General features: G+C 35.5%; 1 protein-coding gene across 1 annotated transcript in view; it reads left to right on the forward strand.

Annotated features, from left to right (window-relative positions):
• DCC (DCC netrin 1 receptor) overlaps positions 1–20567 on the forward strand; it is a 986493-nt gene that overhangs the window by 784026 nt on the left and 181900 nt on the right. The window contains exon 13 of the mRNA XM_014557664.2: positions 19692–19833. Within this exon, the coding sequence (XP_014413150.1) occupies positions 19692–19833 (142 nt within the window). The remainder of the gene's footprint in view (positions 1–19691; positions 19834–20567) is intronic.

The raw sequence follows: 20567 nt of genomic DNA on the forward strand, positions 1-20567 counted from the left end.
TCTTCTGAGGCTATCAGCTCATGACCACCTTCCTGGAAAACAGCTTCTGGGTTAAAGGATAAGTTATTCTGGGTAAAGAATGTATAGAGAGTGGAGAATGTAATGGAAAGGTTGGGGGCTGTTTAGCACAAAAGCAGCTGAGCGAGTAAAGCAGAGATGGGGGTTTGTCAGAAAAATACAAGTTGTAAGAATTTTAAGTCAGAATAAATCAGCAAACAGCTTTAGTATCAAGGAAGCCATTCTGTTAGTTTCCTACTCTTTCACTATGAGTTGGATAAAATACTTTCAAAATAAAAACACACACCCCCAGTTTAGAGAGTTGGTTCAATTTCTCCTTCCTAGCCTTTTCAGAAACACTGATAGCTTTGCAGGCAGAAGAAATGGCTTTATTCACCACCTACAATATGCCTCACTTCGATATATAGTATCATATGTCAATTCTCTTGAGCATCCTGTGAGGTTATTATTTCCTAGTGGTTTTATCTGGGCGGGGTGTGTGAGAAAATTAACAATTTGTATAATCAACACTCAAAGAACCAAGAATAATTTGCCTCTATGTCTTCATTTTCAAGATAAGGAAATCAAGTAGTGAAGTTATTTAGTATCTTGGGAGTTTATTATACTATAGAGTTATATAAGTGTGGAACATTAGAATTTAACCATCTCTGCATGTTAATATGTCTCCACACTCTCCTTCCTATCCCCCACTTTCAGACCAGTATTGAAAATATTCACGTTCTTTGAGGTAAGAAACAACAAAGTGAAATAAGGATTCTATTTCCATCTCTAATTTAAGACATAAGATACACATAAGTACTTAGCCTCATGTTATTGAATATATATGCAAGTAGCAAGAAAGACTTCTAATTAAACATGCCACTGTGTACAAAATTTAAAGGATTGCACTGAATGACCCTAGTCATTAATCCTAAAAAAGAGAAAATCAGTGTGCTTAGAATGTTGTCTGGTGACTTCTGATCATTTGCCTTTCCCAGTAATGTTCATAGGCTGTATCACATGATCTTTACATAATTCACTAATGAAAAACAAAATAAAAGGAGACATAAAAGAAGGAATCAGGAAGTCAGCACTGACGTAATGATTGTAAAGTGAATGTTTTTACAATCGACCTGCAGGCAACTTGGGAGTGAGGAAATATTTTTATTCAAGCATTTCAGTGTTTTATATGAATCATAAAGCTTAGAGCAAAAAGAAGAGTTCAGCCAGAATTCATGAATAATACAAACATTGACTTTAAAGAGTAGGATTGTTGACTAGTAAGGTGGCTGTAACATTAACTTAGATGAGACAAAGTTGTCATCTGCTTGGCTACCAACGAATACATTCTGATTTACTCCAGGAAAGAAAGAAGAACTAATTTCTCTTTCTTTCCTTCTTTCAAACTTCAGACTTAATGTCTTCAGTTAGGACATTGATTTAGGAAGGAAGTGTTTACTGCTTTGATCCATATTATTTGAAAGATGTTTTCATAATATTTCAATCAAATTTAAGAGCAAAGACAATAGATAATAAGTACAGATTAAAAAATTTAAAGTAGAACAGCAAAAGATAGCCTTTAGGTTATGTTTCCTCCAGTGTTCTAGACCACTTAATTTATACCACAAAGAAACTGAGAAGGAAAACTAAACCATGGGCTAGTATTACAATTGTATGTAACCAAGATGTGTGGAATATTTATATATATAGCTTATTAATTAAATTTATATAAATATATACTATTTATGTATTTATATTAATATGTTTATGTATGTATATCTTTTTCCAATCTGTAATTTTACCCCCAAAATATATATGTGTACCATGATTGTTACTTGCTTGGCATTTGCTTAAATTGATTTTTCATTAACTCTAGTCTGAATTTGCCAATGCTATAGACCCACCTTGCTTCATAAGCATTCAGCTTGATAACATTCCAGCCATAGGACCTGCCCACCATACCCCACCCTCCTCCTGAGTACATAGTTTTTTCCCTTCCTAATACAATTTATTTCATATGAACTTAAGTAATCATTCTCTTTCTCACAAGTACACACTCACTTTTTAGTTCCTATTATGTATTCTCACTTTCTTTGTTGAAGATTAATTGATTATATAGGCATGGGTATAAACATGGGTTTATTTCTGAGTTCTGTAGTCTGTTCCATTGGTCTATGTGTCTGTTTTTTGTGCCAGTACCATACTATTTTGATTATTGTAGCTTTGTAGGATAGTTTGAAATCTAGGCGTTATGATACTTAAAGTTCTTGTTTTTGTTTGTTTGTTTGTTTGTTTGTTTTCCTTAAGATTGCTTTGGCTGCTTGGGTTCTTTTTTTGTTTCCATACACATTTTAGAATTATTTGTTCTAGTTCTGTGAAAAATGGAATTGATATTTTTGATAGGGATCACATTGAATCTGTAGATTGCTTTGGGCAGTATGGTTATTTTAACAATATTAATTCTTCCAATCCATGAGCATGGTATATTTTTCCATATGTGATGTTTTCAATTTCTTTCATCAGTGTCCTATACTTTTACAAATACAAGTCTTTTGCCTCCTTGGTTAGACTTATTTCTAGGTATTTCATTCTTTTTTATGTAACCTTGTAAGTGGGTTTGTTTTCTTAATTTTCCTTTCTGTTATTATTGTATAGAAATGCAGTGTATTTCTTTATTTTGTATACTACTTTACTGAATTATCAGGGGTTTTTTGGTAATGACTTTTGTGTTTTCAATATATAGTATAATGTCATCGTCAAACAGTGATAGTTTTACTTATCCCTTTTTCAATTTGGATTCCTTTTATTTCTTTTTCTTGTTCTATTGCTGCAGTTAGGACTCTAATACTATGTTTAATGAAAGTGGTGAGAGCAGGCATCATTGTTTTTTTCCTCATCTTAGAGGAAATGCTTTCTGATTTTCACCACTGGATGTGATGTTGGCCAGGAGTTTCTCATATACAGACTTTATTTTGTTGAGGTATTTTCCTTCTATACCCACTTTATTGAGAGTTTTTATGATAAATGGGTGTTGAATTTTGTCAAAAGCTTTTTCTGCATCATTCAGATGATCATATGAATTTTGTTCTTCAATTTGTTAACGTGATGTATCACATTGACTGATTTTTCAGATATTGAACAAATCTTGCACCCCTGTGATAAATCTCACTTGATCATGGTATATAATCCTATTAATATGTTGTTGAATTTGGTTTGATAATATTTTGTTGAGGATATTTGCATCTATGTTCATCAGTGATACTGTCCTATAATTTTGTGTGTGTGTGTGGTAGTGTCTGTCTGGTTTTGGTATCAAGGTCATGATGGGCTCATAGAATGAATTCAGGAGCATTCTTTCCTCTTTGATTTTTTTGTAATGTTCAAGAGGGATGCCTTTTCTCTAAATGTTTGGTAGAATTAACTAGTAAAGCTGTCTGGTCCTAGACTTTTGTTTGTTGGGAGGTTTTGGTTTTGTTTTTTTTTTTTTCCATTACTGATTTAATTGTATTACTGGTCATTGATCTGTTCATATTTTCTATTTATTCCTGATTCAGTCTTGGGAGATTGTATATTTTTAGGACTTAGTTTGTTTCTTGTAGGTTTCCCAATAGATTATATTCAGGTCCTTGTAAAATGTACTTTCCACTAACAGCAATATCCACACAAGTAGGTGTATTTCTTCACTTTACAAGCATATATATAATTTCTTAAAATCTCAATCCAGAGGGTTTAGTGTATATATATACATATATATATGTATAAAACAAGTGAAAATGAACTGAAAATTTGAAGTTAGGTGATGGGCACATTGGGATTCCTTATCCTCTTCTATTTTTGTGGTGCAATTATTTTTTGTAATACCTTTATTGAGATATAATTCACATACCACAAAGTTCACCCATTTAAAGTTAAAGCCATCACCACAATTAATTTTATTATTTTATCACCCCTAAAAGAAACCTGTTGCCTTTAGCAGCTACTCCTCCTTTTTCTCTTACCCTCTTCCTGCATCTGCCACAGGCAAACTCAAGTCTGCTTTCTGTCTCCTAAGTTTGCCGGTTCAGCACATTTCATAAATGGAACTATGCATTATGTCATCTTTTGCAAAGTGACTTCTTTTAGTTACTTTCAATTAGCATGATGTCTTCAAGATTCATCACTGAATTTCTTTTTATAGGCAAAAAATATTCCATTGTAGGGACATGCCACATTTTGTTTATCCATTCATCAGATAGTAGGCATTTGAGCTGTTTCCATGCTCTTGCACTATTATGAACATTTTTGTGTAAGTTTTTATGTGAACATATTTATTCAATTTTCTTGGAGAACATCTAGGAAGAAATTGCTGGGTCATATTTAATTCTGTTTTTAGTCCTTTGAGGAATTGTCAGACTGTCTTTCAAAGCAGCTGCAGCAATTTACATTCTTACCAGCAGGGTTCTAATGTCTTCACGTCCTCGCCCATATTGCTATTATTTGTCTTTTGATCATAGCTGTACTGGTGATTGTGAAGTGGTATTTCATACTATTCTAAACTTGTATTTGAATATTTTTATAATGAATAGTTTCGAAACAGAAATTAGTATCAAACTCTGAGTATATTTAAAACAATCATTTGCATAAATATTTCATTTGTACCAAAAAAGATTCTAAAAAAATCACTGTAGTTTGTGCCTCAGTCAAATTTGTGAGGTCCTAAATCCTCAAAAATATGTTATAATATTATGAAACTGTATAGAGTACTTTTTGAAAACATTTGGAGGGATTATTGGTTCTAAGACTGAAACCTGATTAGCTACAAATTCTTCTCAGAATACCAAAATGAAAACACCATGGTAGTTTGCATACCAGAATGCTTTGCTACCATGGCCTGGTTTTAAGGTATTTTATTTAAAAATTGACTTTCTCTTTTTTAAAAAAAAACTGTTTGAAACCATTATTTGTGTTCACATTGTGTCTAAAAAAGACAGCCCAAGATCTCTTATGAACAGACTGTCATATTTGTGATAAAAGATAAACCTTTCCATTTCTAAAAAGTGTATATTTAATAAAGCAGATTAGAAATGGAGGCTCTCTTGTTATCCACTGTTATCTAGGACTTTCTTTCTCATACCTATTATTTGATGGGCAATAGCTTATTCTAAACTACTTCCATATCTTCCAGAAAAATGCCAGATTAACTACATTGGAATGATAATTGGTCAGCTTCTCTCCATGTTGTATAATTTAAGGAAAATCCATTAACATTACTTAAAACAAAAATCTTTACAAAATATTTTATCTAATTGGTTTTAATCTTAATTTTAATAGACTAATTATTCTGAAATTGTTTTATTATTTTCTTTATAACTCAGTAGTACTCAGGCAGACATCATTTTAAGTAATCAGTCATAATGTAATAATTAAAATTATAGCCAACTACAGGTGCTGTTAATTGTTAATCAATTATGCACATAACGATTGCATATCTAATTGAGATACTGATTGAAGTATTGACAGTTGCCCTTTTTTTTTTTCAACAATAAACTGCCTCTTACTGTTCTTAAAGTGGAATAAGTTATTGAGAAGATATTCTCAACCGCTCTCTGAGTAGCTTCTCTGAACTTTAGTAGGAAATGGACCTGCTCTTCCTGCATGCATAAATAAAATTGGTACAGTTGATCAGAACTGACCTGACTGGTGGTTGAATGACTTAGTGAATTTTAATTGGTTTATTTGCATATTAACAGGAAGCATTCTGCTCATGGTTCTGTGGACTCTGAGTATCTGAATCTGGCAAATTTGGAGACCATTATGTAGGAATGTAGCAGTCATTAGACACTGATAGAATCTCTGTTTTGCCAGGAGGCTGCAATTGGTATCACTGTCAAATTGATCATCAGCTTTTACAGTAATTAATTAGCTCACATATTTATAGTAATTTGTGGTTAGAATATCTGCATGACAAAAAAAGAGTTGACATTCATTCCTTCTAGAAAATTATTGTTAAAATTCTCAAGACAGGCTAAAGCAGAGAAAGGGGTATTCTGTCTATACCATCACAACTAAAAATTATTTTGCACTTTCCAATCATTGAATTGCATTAATGGGAGGCAGCTTAGCAAGAATAAGCCAAGTCTGGGTAGCATTATTTGCATTTCATGAGTCATGAAATAATGACTGTTCTAATTTAAAGGCATAACCTTGGAATATAAAGCCAGAATTTATTTTGCCAAAAAGATACCATAGTATGGTATATCTGTTTATCTTGATAGATTTATTAAGGCCAGTCTATCAACAGTATCATCGAATCTATCTCTGGGAAGGACCATGCTCTTCATGGAAAGTGTTTTAGGTAGATATGCCTCTGTTACATCACCAGGCTTGGAACACAATAGGTATTTGGAATGTTTAATATATAAATTAGTAAAGTAATATATGTAAATAATAGCAAGATTTGCTTTGTGCATTAATCCAAAGAGGAACCTCTTCTGTCTGCTGCTATAATCCACATATTAGGCTACATGAGAATTTTCAAGTATAGATTGGAATAAGGGAAAGAAACCCAACTTTGAAATTTTAACTCAAAAAAAAATCTCTCTTCTAGAAAATGAGAATGTGTTTAGGCTGTGTATTTGAGAAGTGCTCTGAAAATCCAAGCAAATACTGTATTCTTCCAAAGTAACAGAAGTGAAAAACATAAGGACTGCTATTTTATTATTTTATCTAGTTGTATGGTGTGTCATTTGTGAAAACGTTGTGTATCACATTGCTTTTAATCCAGCAGCTCTGTTGACACCTGGACATTTAGAGTTTGGATGTAAAGTGTAAATAGTAAATTATATTTGGTCTTCCTTCTGGCATTACCTGAAGATTGAAATTGAGAATAATTCTACTTACTTTATCCTTGGAAGTAATATTTCTCAGGCTTTCATTTACAACAAGAGAGCACCAAAAAACACTTGCGATTCTAGAAGCGACCAGCTGTTAATAGGAGTTATGTGAATCTGACCTGTAATATCACCTGACATTTGGAACTCAAATATTTTCCCTTTTTTCTCCAACACAATTAAAATATTTAGTCTCACTTCATCTTATGAGACATAAATAGCTATGTAAGTACTCTGTAATTACTGTACATTGTAACAAATGACCTCATAAATACATTGTAATGTCCCATGTAATTACATGGTAAGTCTGTCTTTAAGATGGCTGTTCTGAGATTGAAAGCCTGCTGGTTTCAGAGATTAATTATTTAGGGCCTAATTTGACAGTTTGCTTAAAGATATGCCTCTATTAAATAGCTGTGTCTGCATTTAAAAAAATGTTTCATACTAACATTTTATTTCCTTATTTATTATAACTTAGCTGTATATGTTTATCCCTAAATATTTGGTACGTGTAAAAGCAAAAAAGGTTTGTTCTGTACAGGGTGAGACTGATTTGCAGTCATATTTCTTCCATCACACATTAGATAGAAATTTTTTTTGAGACAATAATTTTAAAGTTTCTGGTTTTATTACCCTAAAAAAGATTTTGGAGTGTATAGTGTTGTAAAAATTATGATTTTTGTTCTTTTATTGAGCAATGTACAACCTTTAAACTAATGTTTCATTTTTCAGAGACCAAGTTGTTATATATCATGATCAGTTTAGCATGACTGCATTATTGCAATACCCTGAATTCCTAATAGTGATTCTTGATAAATGCGTTTTATCCCATACGTGAAAGAATTTTCATATGGCACAAATCAGTATTTAAACTCTTATCTCTTTGCCTTAGGATGCTTAAATATCTGGAGAAATCAATTATCCTGAAGTTACCTTATTCAACTTACTGCTCAAATAGTATCTTGGTTTCTATATTCTAAGTCAAAAAAGAAATGAGAAATAAGTGGACACTATATTTTCTGCCTTAAATTATATATTGGCCTATTTTCTTGTGCCTTTCAAGGGTATGATTTTACATCTAACTCCCCTGATGTATATGTTTCCTGGCTTTCTTTAACTCTGGTTCCTGCATCAAGGCTATTACATTGCTTTTAGTAGTTTTATTTAGTAAAAATGAATAGTCTGAGAAAGGAGCTAGTGATCTGAAAGAGTTAATGATCCTCCTAAACATCTAGCTTACTTCCAGGGAATGACTTAGGCGCGGGAGAAGAAAGTCTGTTGTTACTGACAAATTCTGAAATGTATTACTTGTAAGATCACTCTATCATGAACTCTGGGGAACAACCAAATTGCTTTGTTGTAATGGAGTTTTGTCACAATGTGAATACCTCCCAGAAATTACATTCCCAGCTTCCAGGACCTAAAAGAAAACAGGCCTGGCTACTAGGTTATGCATAGCAAATTATCACCTGAAAAAAAAATACTATTTTAAATCTAGGAGTTTACAAAAAGAAGAGGCTAGGTACACAGCAAATCTACCTCTACCTCTTTCTGTTTTTCTGCATCTGAGGATGATTTTCTTGCTTCCTTCAGGAGTATGTGGCTAATTTTATTTAGTTGGCTAAGAAAGCCTAGCTTGCAGGAAAGATTAATTGATCTTCATTTTTCTTTCAGTAATACAGACCATACTTAGTTACATATCTGAGAATCAACTCCCAACAGAGGTTCGATAATCAATGGAGAAAGTGCTGTTTCTATGAGTTACTCATCAGTATGGAAAAAATCTGCCGTAAAGCAATCAGTCCCCTCTTCACCACTGAATGGTTTTTAGGTGGCAAAGAAAGTTGTTTTCCAGGAAAGTATAATCTAGTTGTTGCGATCAGATAGGTGATTTTGAAGGTAATTCAGACTCATTGAGAACCAGTCATTCATTTATGTATTTTTATGTCTTCAGTACCTAATCATGTGAGGCCAAAGTGATCTGAGACTCAATCTGTTAAAAAATTGCTCAGTTTTTAGTGTCCTTTTGTGTAATTCAAAAACAGGGGTACATTCTACCATAACTACTGCAAATAATAATAATTATTATTATTATAAAGTTAAAAATGATGATGAGAGTAAAACTTTGGATTTTGCAGGCTTTTCAAGTTCCTAAGCCCCTTCTCATAGATCACCTCTCAACAACTAGGTGGTAGGTAGGGAAGATCCTGTGATGTGTGATGGCGGCAGTTAGGTAGAGGATTCCTTACGTCACTTAGCAAATTAATGAAAAGCTGAGAGTGGAACAGTGCGCTTCCTCTCACCCATCTTATTATACTTATTGAGTAGCTTTTATTTGCAGAACACCATTCTCTCTCTTTCTGAACAGTAATTCAAAACTGCCTGCTAGACAGAATATCTAATAAGATATCCTAAGCACTAGCTTTAAGAATTGAGGAGATCCTAGTGTATTTCCATGCACCTGTGCCTGGCATCTGAGCTTTACTTAACATTTGGAGTCAAGTCTTAAAGAGGTGACTAGTATTTTTTGCATGGAATGGGCATGCAAGTTTGGGACCAGTGGTGAACTAACCACACCACTGGAAAAGACTCTACAGGTCATCCTAAGCTGGTGTCCACTCCTCTCCTAATAGAACTCTGAGTCTCTTCTTCAAATAACTCAAGAAATACTTCAAAAATGTTACTTGGAAAGAATGCAAAATAGTAGCCTACCAGACTGCTAAATTGCCAGTATACATGGGCTGCCCTTGGTCGTGGACAGTGATGGATTGAGGGTCTCACAGTAGAGGTTTGGAAACATATTTGACCTTGAGCTACTGGTTCAAAGCCCCTATGATGCTAAAATGATGTAGATTAAGTAAATTATTGCCTTCCCCTTTCCCCCTTGGACTTGTGAAGTTTGAGCTCTCAGAATTTGATTAAAGGCGTAGAAGTTGGTAGCATGTCAGTTTCCCAGCATCAGTTTAAATTTAGCCCAGTTTACCTTCGCTAAGAAATATAAAAATGGGACTTAAAAGAAATGGATCATATTCCAGATGATGTTTCTCATTGTGAATTTTAGAATCTGATATGTGCTGATTATATAGTCCTGAAGAAGACAGATCATGGGATGAATTGGTATGGCATTCAGGGCCAGTGTCACGAGGTCTGTGCTCCTAAACCAAAAGGAATGAGTATCCCCAGGGACACTCCTTCAGGATAGGGCTATCCCTCCAGTAAGACTGGTCACAGTATCCAGACAAATTCAAAGGTAGATGGCAGCTGTGCCTGGTGGGTGGTGGGTGGGTGGTGTCAGAAAGCACTGATGAGGCAGTTTAGGTGGTGGCCAGTAGTTGTGGGCAGTTGAGAGTATGAAAACAGGTCACACACCTAGATTCAGAGAGGCAAGTAAATGTTTTCAGGGAAGTCGGCCAGCCTCTGACAGGTTCCCGAAGGAGACACTAGCTGCTGGAGGACTCAGTCCAGGATGCCTTGGGTATCTTGCATGAGCCAAGCAGATTAACAAGGCAAAGGGACATTCACAAAAAAAAAAAAGCATGATGGCGTCCCTACCAGAGAAACCCAGTTACTAAAACTGAGACCCAAATCAAAGTGAATAGGCAGTATTTTGTTTGAAGTTGAACAACCTGAAAAATTGTCACACTGAGGCTTAGTATATTACATAATCAGGGACAGCATTTTTCCCAACCAGGTCAAGTAGGGCTTAATTTCTAGATAGGAGTCCCACTGGCACCAGCCAGGAGGAGTAGGAGCCACCAGGACAGAGATCAAGGGTAGACTATTTTACAACTAAAAAAACATAATGGTGAAAATGTGTTTGTATTATTTCAGAGGCATTATGTAAGAGCGCTATGGGTTAGCTTTCATTTTTTCTGAAAAACAAAGCAGTGTACTTGACCGAATTTAAGACATGTTCATAAAAATTGTATTTAAAATAAGGTATTACTCAATTTGTATATACCATACTTCTATCATTGCATAGATATTTAACTCAAACTTCATGTAGTACCAGCAGACTTCACTCTAGCAGTGTCACACAAGGTATTTTTTAACATGGCTTTAGGTTATTTTGGATAACAGTTGCCTATGTGAACTCAAGAATGGCAATTTTAGTATGGTACCTAAACTTCTAACTTTACTTGTCACAGGAGATTGCATATTTATGATCATGAAGTAAAAAATTGTCAAATCTTCAAGAATAGTATATAACTGTAGGAACAATATACACAGACCTTTATAATACCTTACTGATATTTGATCAAATATATACTTGGTTAGTGCCATAAAGTATATAGGTTTATAAATGGGCAAAACCGTTTTTGGAAATTGCTCACACAATTATGTCCCTAATAGAGCTTAAAATACTGTTTTATTAGTTGATTAATTTCTATTCTATTTTAAAATTCAACTAGACATTTTCATCATCAATAGAAATATTTACTAGTTATTTGGATACATATCAAAGGTTAAATATTAAATGCTGTTATTATATAAAATTTTGATAGTATTAAGATATAATTTAGTCTAAATGATAAAGTTTTAAAATGCCCTTCCCAATGTTAACTAGAATATTATCAATATGAGTAACCTTTGTTTCTCCATCCTCTCTGAATTGTCATTTATTGATGCTACCAGCAGGTCCTGTGAAATTTTTTTTGAGAGTGGATTATTTTTCAGACAACCTTATCCCAGTAAATGCATTATCATCTACCGAGTTGCTTATGCCAGAAACCTAGGGGTCATTCTTGATGACTTTTCCTCCTTTACATTTGACGGTTGATAAATCAGCAAGGGCTGTCAAGTCTACCTCCCAAAATACAAATTGCATGACTTCACTTTTCTGCACTCCTCTGGTCTCCACCCTTTTCCGCGATCTCTTCACTACCCATGCCTAAAGGTTCCATTGGCTATGACAAGAAATGTGACTAATACTCTACAGAGTAAATTGCTCAATAAGTAATCATGGAAGAGAAGGAGTTTAAAAGTGTTACTAGGTAATTTCTCTCTCTCAGTGCTCCTTTTGATGGTACAGAAGAAAAATTGTTAGGTCAACACACAAATAAGTAGGTCCACATTCTGAGCATCTTTAGAGTATGTGGCTGGCCGGCCTGGCTGCCTGCCTGCCTGCCTGCCTGCCTGCCTGCCTGCCTGCCTGCCTTCCTACCCTTGTTTACTTTTGCCTTTCTTTATTGTCTCCCTCCTTATCTCTTAAACTCTTGATCACTAGCTCTCTCTTTTCCTTTCCTCTCTTAAGGTGTTTACAATTTACTGCATAATTATTGTGCACTGGCACCTGGATGTAACCTCTAAGCATGTTCCCACTGTCTTCTTTAATCCACACCACAATCCTTTGAGATAGGTACTGTTATTAGTTTATAATGCAGATGAGAAAACTTGGGCTCAAAGAGCTTAAGTGGCTCATTCTCTGATAAAGAAGGTGACTAACCTGGGTGTGAGCAGGGTGGCACGGGAGGCAGGGGGATCAGTTAACCTAGCTAGAGCTATATTCTGGGCGTTGATAAATTACGTTCTGAATTAGCGCAGTGGCAGAGGGAATGTAAGTACGGGGATGGATGGAGGATACAGTAACAGCAGGTTTTTTTTAAGAAGTGCTGAGGGGCTTTCTTTAATAAAATCTGCAGAGCCTCATGAGTACTGAAAGCATATTTCTTTCTTCAAGAAACTTCACGTGAGATTCAACAAGTTCCCAGAAATACAGAACAAAAATAAGGGACAGAGTCTAAAACTGACTTTCAAGTAAGTTTCAGGATTCTTAGATTTCTGCTATGTTTCAGCCACGCCATTCTTATTTGCTACAAAGATCTTCTTTCAAATGGTGCCCTCCAGTTCCCTTTAATGGGAATGCTATCCAGATAAAACCGTTTTTAAAAAGACTCTCTACTACAGTAACTCTATGTGTTTGGACGGAGGCTGGTCTTCCCCTGCAATTCACTCTAGAGAGAGTAAGGGAAGCTATCAGTGTGCAGTGGGATACGTGGAACTGAAAACAAAGTTTATGAAATGCAGTTTTAAAAAAAAATTGGGGCTGGATTGGCGGGCTTATCAATTTTTTTTTTGTCTGTTCTCATATTTGTGTGCATCTCAAATGAAGGAAGAATAAAGGAGTGGATTAATGCAGGCCATAAGGAGGATAATAGCACATCACCGAATTGTACAGGGTTATTTATCTCAGACAATTTGGAAATAATGGCCAACAAGATCCTTTTTTTTAAACCAGTAAGACTAACTGCTCTCCACCATGCTTATCTGTGAACAGATTCACTGTCGTGGTAACCAGAGGGGATGGAGGGGTTTGGAGATGCTAAGTTTTTCAGCTCTTCTTTTTATTTTCTAAATCTGGAAAAAAAATGTGAAATTAATCCTCAATTCAAGATGGAACACTGCACCAGTGAAAAGGATTAATTCCTCCCACTCAAGTAATGAAAGGACCAAAAGTCAAGTGACAGCTACTAGGATTGATTTTTCAGAAGTCAGAGGTCACGTGTTAAATACTTTTAATAAAAACCATTACCAGGCTTGCCCGTGGAGACTGGGTTGTGACAGCTTTAGGTGGCTTGGTGAGGGGATGGACAGTGAAATCTGAGCTACTGAGCACTGACAGGTCTCATATAGAAAAGAGGATGCACGATACCACTGAATAAAAAAGTTACTGAGCACTTCCACCTCACTTCCCAATATAATATAATCTGGGACACCAGCCATATCACCCACAGAAGAACCTACACAGAAAGAATTTGATCTTTGCAACCTGCTGCTGCTTGCTTGAAATCAGTGAGAAAGCGTTAAAGATGCTAATAAACTTAGCTGCTATCCACATATGAAGATGAATAAAAATGATGAAATTACTTCCAAAAATGAATAATAACCATTGAGGGCTTCACCTCCTGGTGTGTAGAGCACATAACTGATTCTATTAATTAATTGCTGCCAGGCATTGATATTAAGGTATTGGTCATGGGGGAATAATTTATGCAATCACTGAAAATCCTTAAATATGATAAAGAAAAATTAGTATCTGTCAAAAATTAAGTATTGTTCATGTAATCATTAGTATAATTAAAATTGCCAGGCTCATCAAGTGACTTAGAATCATTTGGTAGACATACTAAGCATAATTATTCTCTTTTTTCAATATGTGCATTAAGATGTAGGTCATTTATAAGACTGTGACAGATCGCTCAGCAAAGCCATAGCAAAGCATTAACTTAAACTCATAAGGTTTTACCTCTTGGTCTAAGGTTTTATATCTTCATTTTTTGTTTGTTTGTTTTTTGTTTTTTCTTTTTTCTTTTTCATTTTCTATTTGAATTTCATTTTGTCTTTAAAAAGCAAGCTTGCAGTCCTTAGAAAATGACCTTCTTGATTACCCAAGGGCTACTTATGGAAGGTCTATTGGATACATTAAAAACTAATTATTTAAATTCAGCTTTATTCCTTTCAAGAATATTTTGTAGGAGAATTTAAGTGAGTTGAATTTCCAAGTAGAGGCTCCATGATTGTGTATTTTAGTCTGAAATAATAAGATGGACATTAGACTCTACAGTCAGATAGTCTTTCAGTGACGATGCAAGGCGACTTCTGCCCATTCATTTAAATCTGTGCCTCAGTTACCTCCCTTATAAAATTGCAAAATGGTGATGAAATCTACCGTGACTGTCTTGAAGCACTGTGAAATAAAATTAGATGAGTAGTGGGGCATAAACGGAAGGTAGGACTATTCATCAAATCTGGTTTTCTTTGCGAGTGTCTAAAGCACTTGAGAGCGGAGAATATGTCCACGCTTGTGCACGTATGTGTGTGTGAAAGGGGAAGACGAGGTGGGTGATTGCGTGCATGTTTAGGGCTACCCTTTCTCTGGGTGCTGAGGACAATATATTGTTACTCTGTTCTTTAGTTTGTCTCCCAAAGAACTCAGCCAAATGCTTTTAATGAGCACATAGATCTAACCATGTGTTTCCTTAGCATGGGCTAGAATACTGATTTTTTTTTTTTCAATCTGCTTTCTTATTACATTGTCTTCTATGTCCCATTTGCTCTAGCCACTAAGCGGTTACTTGATCTTTACTGGAAAAAGGTCTACATTGTCATGATACTTTGAACTTGCTCTTGGTATTCACTCTGTCTAAACTATCTCTTCTATTCCTTCTGTGAAGTCCCACTCACTCTGGAAGGGTGGGCTCCTTCTAAAGTCTTTCTTGACCACAGAATTAATCTCTGCCTCTGTTATATTTCTGTTGTATTTTCTGGGACTATCTATTCTAGCATTTAGCACTTTGTTTTCATTATAAATAATCTGTTTGGGTGTTTCCATAGTCCCAAAGATAGTGCTTGTAACACAGCAGAGATGTACTTAATATGTTTTGAATAAATAATAACTGAATGAATTAGACTTTCAGCCTCTGGAACTCCCATGGGAGGAAATGTTAAATAGTAAAGGATGCCAGCTTGAAACTGGAATTACCTCAGTCTAGATCCTGCCTCGCTCACATACTGCAGCGTAGTTTCAAGTTCCTTCACCATTCTGTGTCCCAGTTTACATGACTGTACAGAGGGTGTACAACAGACCTTAACTCGTTGGGTTATTTTGGGATAAACCACATAACTCATGTAGATATACAGGGTGCTTAGATCATTTCCAGGTCTAGAGGAGGTGCCAAAAAAGTGTTTAACAAGTATTAATAAGAGTGGCAGTTAGTTTTCCACATTTAAAGGGCAGTGAGGGTGAAGTAAATGATTTAAGTAGTGTCCTATTCTTTCAAGTATATTCTAACAATTTAAATAATCAGATTAGTTTTATTTAGTAGCTAAGTTCCTCTAAAAATACTTAAATATGTTGGTTGTGTAATTATATTTGGTCCTTATTACTTGTAGAATATATTTTTGCAAATTCATTTACCTGTTAAAATTTATCTGTAACCCGAAATTGATACCCAGAGTGTCTTTACAGTCGTTTGCAGACCTGCCCACATACAAAGCAGTGCCCAGGAGCACATGTTCCCAGCAGAGGCTGAACAAGGAGAAGCACTGTCTTATTTCATTTCTCATATTGTAACCATGTGTCCCTTTTGTGGTCAAATAAATGCCACTTTTTTTTTTTTTTGCATAGTTTTTGCTTTCCGTTGGTGATTTTGCAGTTTAAAATGGTCCCATGTATAGTGCTGAAGTGCCATCTCGTGTTCCTAAGTGCAAGAGGGCTGCGATGTGCTACAAGGTGAAAATACACGTGTTAGATGAGCTTCATTCAGACATGCATTGCAAGGCTGTTGGCCATGAGTTCAATGTTAATCAATCATCGATGATATTAAATAAGGTGTCTTTAAACAGGAACGTGTAGAAAACAAGGTTACATACTGATGAGTTGACAAAAATATTGTTAGGTTCTCAAAAGAACCTAAACCTATATTTTTCCTGGAAGTAATATTACAATATTCCCGAATTCAGTGTTTGCAGTACCTTTCTAGAAATTTAAGTACTGCAGATGATGAGAATTGGCCATAGTTAGCAAGTTCTTTGAAATTTTTTTAAGTGCTGAGCGAGTAACGGTGACTTTAAATGATTCTTAAAGTCATTTTACTGGAAATTGATCATTTGTAGAGAGCTAGCCAGTTTGTAGCAGATCTGGAAGAAGGGTCTCAAACTCCCGTCTCCCTGGGAGATACTGCTGTGCCTCTGCTATCCCCACATAATTGAAATGATGCCAGAGGGGTTCTGGGGTTGCGGGCCAAGGGCTCAGAAATCCACTCCTTGACGTTGTGTTCAGCCTCCTTCTGATGGTCATTTGTTTCTCCGTTTTTCTCAAAAGAACAGATTTGTGTTTATTTTAAAAATTAATTCAAAATTTCACCAGATTATTACATGCACATTAGTTTTTAAAAGTAAAATAGTACCATTTAGGCTCATGACAAAACCAGTAGACTCTTCCCTGCCCCTCTTCAAAGCCTGCTCCCATTCCCTTCAGACTCCCATGTCATCGCCTTTAGCTGTTACTTCTTTTCTGGCGTGTGTCTTTGTGTTTCTCAGTGATGTGCTTTTCGTGTCCCTTAATTCTCTAATGTAATTCACCAGCTGTAGTTACCATTTCCTGATTTATTTCTATATCAGGATTTAACACTCTGGCACAATTCCGTCTTCATTTCTCTTCCCCAGTCCACTTCTTTCTCTCTTCCTCCTCCTCCTCTTCCTCTTCCTCATTTTCCTTCTATTCCTTCTTCTTTGGTTGATGTGTAATTAATTAAAGTGAACTGCACAAATCTTAAGTGTTTGGTTCTGTTGTATTAGTTTGTTACGACTACCATAACCAATTCCACCGACTAGGTGGCTTAGATAACAGGTACTCATTGTCTCATGGTACTGAAGGCTAGAAGGCCAAGATCAAAGTGATGGCAGAGTCATTTCTTCTGAGTCCTCTCTCCTTGACTTACAGATGGCTGTCTTCTTCCAGCGTCTTCACATAGTCTTCCTCAGTGTGTCTCTTTCCTAATTTCCTCTTTCCTAATTTCCTCTTTCACCAGTCATATTGAATCCGGGCTTACACTAATGACCCCATCTAACATTAATTACCTCTTTTAAGATCCTATCTCCAAATACAGTGACATTCTGAATTACAGGGAATTAGGATATCAACATATGAATTGGGAGTTGGTGGAGAGGGGGGAAATCCAGCCCATAACAATACAGTCTGACAATTGTATCCATCCACATAACAAACATGCACTAAAATGCAGAACATTTTATTACTCCAGACAGCCTTCTTAAACCCATACCCAATCCATCCTCCAGTGCAGTTTCCATAGGCAACTACCTTTCTGATTTATGTTACTATTGAATAATCAGTGGATTTATACAGAATGTACTCTTTCAGGTCTGAGGTCTTGTCAAATCCGATCTTATATTGCAGTTTTCCCCACTGTCTTCCCGAGACGCCATATCTCTCATTCTATTTTGAATTCTCTGTTGCATTTCAAATCTTCTCCTTTCTCAGTTTGCACTCTCATTTTCCTGGAGCATACCCTTACTAGCCTCCTGATAAATGAAACATAGATATCTTTGAGATGATTTATATCTGAAATATCCCTATACTTGTACTTATGCAAGCATATATTCTTATACTTGTGTTATATTTTCTTTGACATCATAATTTATTTGGCTAGACATCAAATTCTAGGTTTAAATGTTGTCTTCTAACTTCAGAAGTTACTGTTGAGAAATCTGATGCTATTCTTACTCCTAATCATTTTTTATATGACCTTTTTTTCCTTCATTCTGGAAGCTTTCAGATCCTCCCTACCACATGAGGCTCTAGTGTTTCATAGTAATACAATTTAATGTGGTCATTTTTTAGTTTATTATGTTAGATATTCATTAATCTCTTTCAGAATACCACCTCAGATCTTCCCAGGTCAGCAAGGCTTTTATTGGGGAGGAAGGTTTCTTTTTGCTTTTTGTTTTGGTTTGTTTTATTTTTGCTGATTTCTGCCTTTTATTTTTCCTTCTTTCTCATTCTCTCATCTTACTAATTAGGTATTGAAAATTATGGACTAAACAACTAATTTCTTATCTTTTCTCTCCAAATTCCTGTAATTGTCTCCACCCCACCTCAGAATTTTGGAAGATTTCTATTAATTTATCTTCCAGTTTATCTCTTAAATATTTAATGTGTGCAACCAAATTGCAGTTGTCATAGCTTTTAAAAACCTCTCATTCTTGTATTTTTATCCTTCTCATGGATGCAGTGTCTTCTCTTAGCTTATTAAGGTGTTAATGACAGCTTTTTGGATTGTTTTCCTGCTCTATGCACTAGCGCTGTTTCCTTCAAGTGCCATTTTACCCTTAGCTATTTTTTCTCTGTATTTTATGCTAAACGCTTTCTTTTTTGATGTTTAATAGTCTTAAATTACCAGTTTACATAAAAATGAAGTACTAAAAGGATTATTACCAAATGCAAATTCTAGTGTGTGTGTCAGAGTTGTTAAATGGGGGCCTCACTGTTGCAGAATTGATCAAGGATGTGGCCGTTAATTTCTCTAGGGCAAAACTTTTAATCTTCGTGTAGAGAACAATTACCTGACGTTCTGTCTGGAAAGTGTGCACCTGGTTGCCGTTGTTACAGGTATCTGATGAAGGAAGAAGACTTGGGTGTCTTATGTCATTGCTCTCATCCTTATTCTCTTCCGTGCCTGGTATCTCTGAATCTGTGGCTTCTCAGGAATGAAGCTCCCAGCTACTGCAAGGTCAGGGAGGGTTAGCACTCGTTTTACTGAGTGTGGTAGGACTTTCCATCCATCTTCTGTCTGAAAACCATGCCTTCGTCCTGCCTTCTAAGATATTTAGGAAGCAACAGTTTCTAGTCTTACCTGAATTTTTTTTTTTATGCTGATCACCTTGTTTTCATTAATATCTCTTAAGGAGGTATTTAGGTTTCATCTTTCCCCTTTGGCTCAGTCACAACACTTTCCTCAATTTGCGCCTCCTAAAAATTTGTTGACATCTCTCATCCACTAGATTCCTATTTTCTCTGTTTCCTTATGGGTTTAAACTATTTAGAATATTTTACCTTCATTTTGGTGGCATTTGCAAAGGAGAGATGATGGCATGTAACCAATCAAATGAATTGTGTGTTTTTGTCAAAATCAGACAATAGGAATACTGTCAACTTGTAAGAATGGATTTAATCTGGTTTTAAGGGTCAGTCCCTAACACTTCTTACATCTGTTTTATTTGCTCTTAGGTTCAGATCAATTCCTTGACCCCATCCTGTTGTCCTTCCTTTCTCCAAAGATTTAATTTACATCTGTTATTTTACAGAGTATCAAAGTAAGCTGGCTGCCCCCTCCACCAGGAACACAAAATGGATTTATTACCGGCTATAAAATTCGACACAGAAAGACGACCCGTAGGGGCGAGATGGAAACACTGGAGCCAAACAACCTCTGGTACCTGTTCACAGGTCAGTGTTCACATGGTGTAGGCTTGGAAGTGTTAAATGCTTTAGCAATAAAAATATACTCTCACTCCAGAGGAACATTCCTTTTTTTTCCTGGTAGGTGACATTTACTGGTCTGAACATGAATAGCTTTTATGTTTCTAATTTGATGTTCCCTGTATCGCTTTCGCTATGGATTTTGCTTCTGGATCATCACCTTAATTAATATACCTTTGAATTTTTATCTATATTAGTTTCGTAGTATTGCTGACTCAACAATCAAAATCAAAAAGTTATTTGACAGTTTTTGTTGTCAGGTAACTTTTAACTGTTTAATAACTTTTAAAAGTCATGTAATCAAATGCTTGTAAGTTTAAATCACTTTGTGTGCCCCTACGCCAATCTTCAGCAGTGAGGATGAGGTTGGAAAATGAGAGACGGTTAGTTTGGAGAATAAAAAGAACACTTAATCTACTTTCCATAAATATGAAAGTAAATTTTACTTATGTAGAATATCGGTAGAGCTCATAGAGGGTCAGATTTCTCTCTGAAAACTGGATCCAGGTTCTGTGCAGTATTTAGAGAATTTTTTTTTAATTTTATAAGAAATAATCATACATTTCCTTGAACTCTTGGAACTATTAACCCATGGTAAACAGACTGAGGCAGGCTTTCAAGTTAATGCCTTTAGAGTGTAAGCCCAGGAAAGCAAGAGTGAGGGAACAAGACAGCACAGAAAACAAACTAATGATTACTAA

This window comes from Camelus ferus, chromosome 30 (genome assembly GCF_009834535.1).
Source record: "Camelus ferus isolate YT-003-E chromosome 30, BCGSAC_Cfer_1.0, whole genome shotgun sequence".
In the NCBI taxonomy this organism is placed as follows: Eukaryota; Metazoa; Chordata; class Mammalia; order Artiodactyla; family Camelidae; genus Camelus; species Camelus ferus.